This window comes from Arachis stenosperma, chromosome 7 (genome assembly GCF_014773155.1).
Source record: "Arachis stenosperma cultivar V10309 chromosome 7, arast.V10309.gnm1.PFL2, whole genome shotgun sequence".
Lineage (NCBI taxonomy): Eukaryota > Viridiplantae > Streptophyta > Magnoliopsida > Fabales > Fabaceae > Arachis > Arachis stenosperma.
Genome location: NC_080383.1, coordinates 57913143 through 57923367, shown reverse-complemented (window position 1 = coordinate 57923367; position 10225 = coordinate 57913143). Strand labels below are relative to the sequence as shown.

The 10225-nt window shown below is 34.0% G+C and overlaps 1 protein-coding gene and 1 long non-coding RNA gene across 2 annotated transcripts; both read left to right on the top strand.

Annotated features, from left to right (window-relative positions):
• Window positions 1-3290: 3290 nt before the first annotated feature.
• Window positions 3291-7531, top strand: LOC130941561 (uncharacterized). Its single transcript, XM_057870114.1, has 9 exons — window positions 3291-3632; window positions 4063-4278; window positions 4369-4551; window positions 4636-4857; window positions 5121-5237; window positions 5325-5468; window positions 5617-5718; window positions 5924-5992; window positions 6798-7531. Exons 1-9 carry the CDS (start codon window positions 3306-3308, stop codon window positions 7011-7013), a joined length of 1596 nt encoding a protein of 531 aa, XP_057726097.1. The 5' UTR covers window positions 3291-3305; the 3' UTR covers window positions 7014-7531.
• A 348-nt stretch (window positions 7532-7879) lies between these two features.
• Window positions 7880-9323, top strand: LOC130942124 (uncharacterized). Its single transcript, XR_009070815.1, has 3 exons — window positions 7880-8065; window positions 8241-8383; window positions 8794-9323. It is a non-coding gene; the product is annotated as an uncharacterized LOC130942124 (long non-coding RNA).
• Window positions 9324-10225: the final 902 nt, after the last annotated feature.

The following is a 10225-nucleotide window of genomic DNA, read 5'->3' as shown; positions in this document are numbered from 1 at the left end:
ATATGTAAAAAATAAATATAAAATTTTAAATAATTAAGTCATTAATACATATATATATATATATATATATATATATATATTACTATTTCATATGTATGTATATAATATTAAAAGTATAGATTAAATGCATATAGGATATGTGTTTTAATATATAATCGAGTCTGCTCACGAGCTAATGAAATGAGCTTATCCAAACTCAAGCTCGGCTCATTTAATTTATGAGCTTAATTCTAAGCTCAAGCTTGGCTCACTAGATCACGAGTTTAGCTTATCGAGCTATTAACGAGTCGAGCTCGAGCTAGCTCATGAGCTGGCTTGACTCACTTCTAGCCCTACTTGAACACAGAGCAACACGTGCTTTATTTATTTATTTAATTAATTTACCGAAACGACGTCATTTTTGAAAAACTGGCCAGTTACCAGTCCGGTCTAACTGTCTAATTTTTGTTCGGTTCAATGGTTTGCTTCTGATTTTGTGATGAGCGATTTTGAGTAGATAATCGAATTGTTTGCTTTGCCGGTTCCCGATCGAATCGGTTCAACTGATCGGTCCAGTCCAATTTTCAAAAATATTTCTCGTTTACACGATAAACGAGATATGTGTATTTGTAAATATAAAAATATAATTTTAGAAAATAATAAAAATATTAATAATTTAATTTAGACCAATTTAAAAAATAAAAATTGATGTTTTGTTACTATTTAAATTGATTTTAATTAATTTATATCACATTTATATTTTAAATTTTAAATTAATAATTTTATTTGTTTAGTCAAATAATAAATAAGATGGATATTTTTAAATAATAGAGAAGATGAGTGGTTTCAAGATAATAGAGAGATGAGCAGTTTTAAATTTTAACTCACTGATTAGTGAGCGACTCGACATATTATGTAATTTGAAATTGTACATTTAAAACCATCACATCATTTTTTAGAAACCAACACATTTAAAATAATACTCAAGAAGAGTACATGAAAAATTTTAAAAGTTTTATTATATTAAACATTTTAAATTTAAATTATATAGTTAAAATTTTGTTTATCAAAATTTTTAATTTTGTTTAGTGGTTTTTTGTTCTTTTTATTTTTGTTTATTGTTAATTTTTAATTTTTAAAAATTCTTCTTGAGTAATAATTTAAATGTGCTACTTCTTAGAAAAATAATGTGCTGATTTTAAATTACGTGATACTACGTCCAGTCATCCACTAATTAGTAAGTTAAAAATGTTCATCTCTTCTATTATTTTAAAATTGTCCATCTTCAATATTTTGAAATCGCCCATCTTCTCTATTATTTAAAACGTTTTATTTCTAAGAGTTCAATATGAAAAATAAAAACAAAAAATAAGTTTAAAACTTGGAATAAATAAACTCTGCATCAAGGTGCTGAAATCAGATCGAACCGACCGATTCAACCGAATTAACAGAAACTAGTTATTTGGCCGGCCGATTGACCTTCGGAATCGTTTTGCAAAAAATTGGTTTAAAAACCGGTTGAACCAGCAATTAATCGACAAACTGGTCGAACCGGTCAGGTTTTTCAAGTCCCGGTTCGCTGATCCAACAATCAAAGCGGCGCCATTTTGATTCAAGTGCTGAATTTTACCCGCCTCCCCTTTCTTTCACTCACAAACGCACCCCCACCAACCCTAGATTCTCCTGAACCCTATCAGAGCCACCATCACCATCTCCCCTTTCTTTCATTCTGCTTTTCTCCTCGCGTCGCCAGAAGCTAAGGTCGGTTCGGGGCTGTTGTTGGCGTCGCCGTTTCTCTGTCCGAGCTTTCTCTGTCGCTGCTTCTGTGCTCTTCACAGTTGGTCGTCGCTGCTTCTCCGCTCTTCGCCGTGGGTCGTCGCTGCTTCTTCCCTCCTTGCCGTGCGTCGTTTCTGCTTCTCCCCTCGTCGCCGTTTTTGGCTGTGGCCCCTTCTCTGCTCCGGCAGTCTAGTCGTCGCTGCTGCTCTACTCCGCACCGTGTCTCACCGTCGTTGCTTCTCTGTTTCGCGTTACCGAGGTTTCCAATTTAAATTTCTGTGTCTCCTTGCTCTCTGTCTCTATGCTGTCTTTTCCTCTCCTTCGCTGCCAATCCAGATAACGTAAAACCTCCCCTTTATCCTCTTCAATAATGTTCAATTTGTTGTAATTGTATTATATTGTTTTCTTTTTTGTTTTGTTCTGAATATGCATATGTATAATTGATGATTCTGCTCAGTTTTGAGATATTAATTTTCTGAAGTTTTATTTGAATTCAGTCCGTTGATGTTGAATTAATTCTGCTGAGATTGAGTTATAAATTTAATTTTTTTAAGTTTAATTTATTAACTATGCCGAGATTGATTTTTGTTGAGATTGATATTAAATTAGTTCTGCTGAGATTGAGTTATAAATCCAATATGTTTTACTTGTTATTTTGCTGTCATTGATTCAAAAGAAAAATATTGTTACCATTCTGCATTGGATTACCATATGGCTTCAAAATAAGGGTTGGATGAAGTTCAGACAAGGAGATAGTTTATTCATAGAAAAAGAGAATGAAGTTAAGAAGCAAAGAACAAAAGATTACCTAATTTATGACAATGAAAAACTCAGGAATGGAAACCTAATTTATAAAGGTTATTCTGCTTCTTTATTGTGTTTTTTTTGTTTAGTTAATTTAATTGTTCAGTTTTCTTGTGTTCTGGGCTTCTTATGTACTGTGGAATTGCTTCTTCCTGTTTAAATTGGAGACTATACAGATTTCTTTTCCTCCTTGCACCATACTAAAATTTGTGGCCTCAAATTTTGGTTGCCTATCATGGATGATTATCTTCTGTTGTTATATCTGGAACTGATATTGTTTGACCAAGCTTAGAAGTCCTATTGCTAATATGTTATACATATATGAAGATTGAGAAACTTAAAATGAAAGAATCAAGCCTCGACCAAATTTTAATTCATACAATGCTTTAATTGCTGTAAACCCTATCTCACAATATATGCCATATTGAATTTTTAATAATTTTATGTTATATTTAATTAAACCGATTCAACCACAGTTTAATTTCAATTAAACCATTAAATCATTAAATTAGTCACTCGACCGGTTCATTGACCGGTCCGGTTCTCGCAACCTTGGTCTGCATATATGTTGGATAGATATAGATTATTTTACAAAATAATTAAACTTTATATAAATTATTATTTTATTTTTATTTTTTTTTTGTAATTTTTAATTTTTCTTAACAAAAGCAAAGAACGCATAAAAGACACCCCCGCAGGCCGCTGTTCCTTCACTGCATTCTTAGCGCCAAACACACACACCTTCCATGGAGTTAATTGCTTCTTCTTCCACATTCTGCCCCGTCGCAACTCCCCCTCTAACTTCCTCACTCCCACCTCTTTCTTCTTCTTCTACTGCTTCCTTCCCCTTTCCTCCTCCTCCTCTCAGAGGCTGCGCTTGCAGAGCCATACTCAGCACCCACACCACCCAGAAGGAGAAGAACGGCATGCTCGGAGCTCGTTCCTATGATTTGGACCAACTTTCTGGTTTGACTGCTTTGTCCCCATTGGATGGCCGCTATTGGGGGAAAGTTAAGGAATTGGCTCCTTTTATGAGTGAATATGGCCTCATCTACTATAGGGTTCTTGTTGAGGTACCTTACATATCCCATTTACGCTTTCTGCTTGATTTTATTAAAAATATGTTCTTTTGCAAAATTTAGAGAACCCCGTTTTTGAAAAACTTGTTTTGTGTGCATGTTTGATGTGAGAGTTGCTTTGTTATGTTCTTATGCTTCGGTTTTCATAGGAAAGGATCGAACTTGTTAAGTTTTTCTTCTTAAAATTTAACTTTTAATAATGCTTTGGCATGTTGAAATCCATGGTCACAGAGGAAGAGCTGAAAATAATTTAGAGAAAACCAACAATGAAAATTTATTAGAATGCGAAAGATTGATTACAATTGATTTACCATTTGAACTTCCAAACTTCTATATACTCTAATAAATGGAATACAAGTGGATTGGTATGATTCAAGGTCATCCTTTTTATGTTAACGTATGGATGGATGCGTTTTTGTGTCAGATAAAATGGTTGTTGAAGCTGTCTCAGATTCCTGAAATTGTTGAGGTTCCGAGTTTCAGTGAAGATGCCAAGTCTTATTTACAAGGCGTGATTGATGGCTTTAGCGTGAGTGATGCCTTAGAGATAAAGAATATTGAGAAGGTGACTAATCACGATGTTAAGGCAGTGGAGTACTTCTTGAAACAAAAATGCCAATCAAATGCTGAAGTGGCTAAGGTTGAGATTTGCTTAAGGTGTTTCGTCTTGGCCTGCGAGGATATGCTTTTTTCTGACTAACAGCTCTGATGGTTCACTTTGTTCCTACAGGTGCTTGAATTTTTTCACTTTGCTTGCACGTCCGAGGATATAAACAACCTCGCCCATGGGTTGATGCTGAAAGAAGCAATGGGATCTGTTATGTTTCCTATCATGGATAAAATAATTAAATCCTTCTGTAACATGGCTAAAGATAATGCTCAAGTCCCAATGCTTTCTCGCACTCATGGACAGGTAAGCTAATTTGTGCTTTAGTTGGTAGATTTTGGTTGTTGAACAATCTTTATTGAAATTTGCTTTCTCTGGACTATACCCTAGCCAGCTTCACCAACAACTTTGGGAAAGGAAATGGCTATATTTGCTGTGAGATTAAGCAGAGAAAGGAAGGAATTATATCAGGTTGAGTGTTTGGGGAAATTTGCTGGTGCGGTTGGAAATTACAATGCACATGTTGTTGCATATCCTGATGTTAACTGGCCTCAAATTGCAGAAGAGTTTGTAAAATCTCTTGGATTAAGTTTTAATCCTTATGTTCCTCAGGTATGTTTGAAGTTTTTACCTTTTTCTGGTTCTTTTCATGCCTAACAGGCCCTTTTGCAACCTGATAAAATAAATCTTGTAATGTGTATACACATTGTCATACAAATTTTGCCATCAGTAGTTAGTGAAACTAAATTTTATTGTGTGTCGGATACTTACAAAATTGAGTCAGCACTATGTGGTAGTTATTGATTATACCTACTTCTTGATGAGATTATGATTTGATGTATCCTTCTGACTAGATTACTTCACTTCTTTAACAGATTGAAACTCATGACTACATGGCGAAGCTATTTCATTCGCTCATCCGGTTCAACAATATATTAATTGATTTTGATAGAGACGTATGGGGCTATATATCCTTGGGTTATTTTAAGCAGGTAGATTTCCTGATATAATAGCTATAACAGTGTGATGCTATACTTTTAGGTTGACAATCTTTTTGATGTTCTAAACTTTATGCACAGATCACAAAGGCTGGGGAGATTGGGTCGTCAACTATGCCTCACAAAGTGAATCCTATTGATTTTGAAAATAGTGAAGGTAATCTAGGTGTTGCTAATGGAGGCCTGTCTCATCTAAGCATGAAATTGCCAATTTCACGATGGCAGGTAAGACCAACTTTACTAATATGGTTGTCTGGAATCTAATTAGTGTAACTTCTTGTGCTAGGTTATAACCTACAGACCTTTTTGGCCTGATTCAATAGCAATGATAGTCTAATTACACGATGTTTCTTTTCTTCTTTTTTTTTACCAGAGGGACTTGACTGATTCAACTGTCTTACGAAACATGGGTGTAGGAATTGGTCATTCCCTTCTTGCTTACAAAAGCACACTTCAAGGAATAGGAAAGCTTCAGGTATTCAACTTGACGATGGATTTTTACTTCTCTCTTAGAGTATGCATGATTATGTTCCAATAGTAGATGATACCTTTTGTTTATCTCAACTGTTTTGCTATACTATTTATCAGCAAGTTGAATGTACATGCTTAAAGAATATTTTCCTTGTGTTCTTTTTGTTTTCACATCAAGCTTTCTCTTAATGTTGTCGTTTACCATATAGGTTAACGAAGCTCGCTTGAGTGAAGACTTGAAACAATGCTGGGAGGTGCTAGCTGAACCGATACAAACTGTATGTATATGCTACCTAGATTTTTACATGATTATTTGGTTTTATATTTCTTTTGTTAACAAATATTGAATGCTTAGAACATGTATATAACTTGAATTTATTGTCGAGATGTATTATTTTCTTGTCATAGAATATAGATGATGTTAAATTCTCCAAGTGTCTTAAACTCTTACGAGTTTAGATCACTCAGAGTTAACTCGCTAATTAACTCAGATGTGGATAAACTCGGGTAAACTTGGGTAGACTCTTAAGTTTACTATTTTAACCCACCTTCGGTCTCTTTTAAGTATCAAAACATGTAGTTTCACTAAAACTCCTTTAATTAGACTTTAAAAAAAAATGATATGATATTTAGACATAAATTAATGTGTTAATTTTTAGCATCAGACATTAATGGTTTTATTCACCCCTTTTTTTTCAATTTGTATTTACTATTGTGTCGTTTATTTGTTTCATTATAATATTATAAATGTGTCTTTTATATCCCTTTTTATCGTTGTTCTTAAAAGAAGAGTTGTAGTGGTTTACAAGTCGAGGTTACATGAGCTCTACTAGTTTACCTAAACTCCCAAATTTGACAACTTTGATAGTTATCTACTTGTTACATCAGATTCAACTTTTTTACTCATTAGTAATGTAATTGCAATTTACTAGTTGCAAACACACTCTAGCTGCATGAAAAGGGGAAAAAGGTGAACATGAGACAGCTAAGAATTATATATCTTAGCTGCATACTTCTCTTGATATTGCTTGTTGTCATCCTCTTTAAGAACTTGTGTATAATTGTTTTCAAATCTTCATTTAGGTTATGCGTAGATATGGTGTTCCGGAGCCTTATGAGAAGTTAAAAGAGCTTACGAGAGGGAGAGCGGTTACAAAAGAGAGCATAAGAGACTTCATTGAAGGCTTAGATATTCCGGAAGCTGCAAAGACGAATCTGTTAAAGTTGACACCGGATACATACATTGGAGCAGCAGTAGAATTGGCGAGGACTGTGGAACAGGCAGCGGATTTGTTATGAATCGAATACAAAAAAAAAAAGATTCTCGAAACTAGCAGTTAGAGCAGTTTGCTGCAGAACTGCCAAGGCATTTTTGTCATAGAACCTCACCAACCAAGAGTGATTATTAGTTGCTTGAAAGAACATTTAAATAACATGCTGCACATAATGTTCCCTGATTATGAAAAACTATAGGGAATAAGGGATTTTGCAAGTGATAGGCAAATTGTATTATAGATTTTCATGCTTCAGAAAGGCCTGAAAAATAAGGAAATAGGTTTGAAGTATACCTTTCTTCTATTGGAGTCTATTCTTCGAGTTGTGCGGAACTACTTAGAAAGCAAAAGTCTCTTTACCTGTTTTATTTTACACCTTATTTCTTGTTGGAGTGCATAGCATTAAGCTACCATTGTTAAGTAACAGGGAAGTTCTGAAATCTCCAAAAACAAAAGGATAGCCGATCACTCACCGATCTCAAGAATATCGCCGGTCAACCTGGACCGACCCGTGACCAACCTTAGGCCAATTACTAGCTGACACTATCGGACATCTGTCAAATTGGTTTGAACTAATTACTTATATATAAATAGGTTAAAATCAATAGTGTCGAGAGCTTTTTTTTTAATATGAAACCAGATTAATCTTGCTTTTATAATTAAATTTAGTTTTATTTTTATTAATATGGTTTAAAGTTTAAATTGATGCATCAAATTATAAATTGGTTTTAAATAAATCCAATTTACTACGTAGAAAAGTGGTTTGGTACAGTTTTCAAACTATTAGTATAATAATTTGACACAATTCCAGTTTAGTTTGTGAACTTTTGTACCATAAACACCCTATTATAAGGTTTCTTTTCATCTTCTTGTGAATCAGTTTCTGTTGTGTGCTGCAATGTTGCTTGATTTGGAGCCCTTGTTATTTGAACTTTCCAGACATCTAGATCGAAAGGGCAGCTGAAAGTTTGGATTGAGTAAATAGTATATCTGTTTAGATTTTAGATCAAGATGTGACATTGGACTCGTTAATTCGAAGTTCTAGCCAGTTATGGTATTGTTGGACAGTTATGGTTGGTGAGTGATAATTTCTTCCCAGTTTGTCATCATCCAATCTTAGATGAAATGATTCATTCATTGGCAAAGAAGGGTGTTCACTGTAGTTGCTTGGAAGTTTCTGATTTTTGTCCAGATCTAGAAATATCAATCTCACTTATTTATGGAAAATGATCAAATTTTTCCAAAATTGCAGGATGCAGCTTTGATTTCTGGCGACACGAAATAGGCCTTACTCGAATCGGATTCAAGGGTAGATCTGGAAGCTTGGAGTTATGTCTGCTTATGGCCATCAAATGGAGCAGAACTATTCTGCAAGGAGTCTCTCTAGTGGTTCTGGTATGTAATGCTAGCTTCATCCCTCTTCTTCATTACTATCTTTATCTTTCTCCTTTAAATTATCCTCTTGGTTATTTTGGCACAATGTTGATAATTATCTTCCATAATGTTGGTCTTCCTTGATGATGAGGTATTGTCATAAACTCATAATGTTCCTGTCATGAATCTTGGATATGAATAAGAAAATATCTCAATTTAGAATTTAAGATAGACCATAAGCTTTTAACTATAGAAACACAGCTTGATTTCAGTGCTTAAAACTGCTCTTTCCTATCATATTTTATAAAAACAAAGATAAGTGTGAATTAAGTTGTTACATTTTAGAATTTCAACATAGGCATCTACTTTTGTAGACTTTGAACATACCAACTGCTTGATCTTATACTAAAACAGTGATCTGCATTTTGCAGAGATGAAGATGAAGATTATTCCACAAACAAAATGATGACTTCAATTGTTGAGAGTCCAGGACAACCTGATAGCTTGCTATAGCACTCTTGCTATTGGATATGTGTATGATACACAGCACGGTCGAGTTACTTTGTTCCTTCCTCTTCAAACCCCACAATCAAATTCAGTCCAGCTATCTACTTCAGAGGATGCAGAAGATTCACCAGAGCAGAGGTGGAGTCTCTCCATAGGAATAAAACATGGGTTTTAGTTAAACCGCCTAAAGACAAGAAAATTGTTGGCTGCAAATGGGTCTTCAAAAGGAAGGAGTCCTCTCCGGGAGATGAAGGAGTCAAGTATAAGGCTCGCTTAGTTGCAAAAGGATACAGTCAGGTACCAGGTGTAGATTTTAATGAGGTTTTCTCACCTGTAGTAAAACACTGTTCCATTCGGGTTCTGCTCGCATTGGTAGCCATGTTTGACTTGGAGTTGGAACAGTTGGATGTCAAAACAGCTTTTCTACATGGTGATTTGGAGGAGCTGATTTATATGCAGCAATCTGAATATATATATATATATATATATATATATTTGGTAATTGAAATCATTAAATGTCGAGTATTTTGTACCTAATCAATTTTATTTTTATTATTAAAATTAAAAAAAGTATGAATTATTAAATTTTGAGTAAGAAAATAAAAATATTTTACATTTTATCTCACTAATAAGAATTAATTTCAAAATAAAAAATTACTTTGTTTGTACATTATATTGATGATAGTGTGGTCATTTGTTATTCTTCAATGACAAATATTGCCAAATAAAGTAATGTAATAAATTAGAAAAAAATGTATTTACCAATCTAAGAAATAATAATTTATTTTCTAGTAGAATAAACTATATATTAAATAACAAAAGTTGTCATTGATAATTTTTTTCACAAAGTAATATTTAATGATGGTGTTCTCGTAATATTACCAAAAGAATATTAACCAATCTAATGACATAAGTCTATAAGTTTAAAAACTTGAAAATCATGTCATAAAATGTTAAGTTTTAACACGTAATAACATTGATCATATTGTTTTGACTTTTTTTTTTAAACAAAGCTAGCTCAACACATTAGGGTGGAGCAAAACAGACAAACATAACTTAGCTACATACAATAGAAATCAATCTCGTGGCATCTCCGGCATTGTCATCAACCACCAATAGGATGACGTTCATTCCACTCGTTATAGCTCAACAACGTCCTTGTTTGAATGATCTCAACACCTGCTCTTTTATTATTGAATATCCTGGCATTACATTCCAACCAGATGTTTCAAATCACTCCAAAGAACGCGGTCATCCACGATTTCTGCTCTTGTTTTCTGGTGTGCATACCAATCCAACTCACAAACAGGTCTTTCATGGTTCCAGGAACTGCCCACGCTCGACCAAAAGACCTCA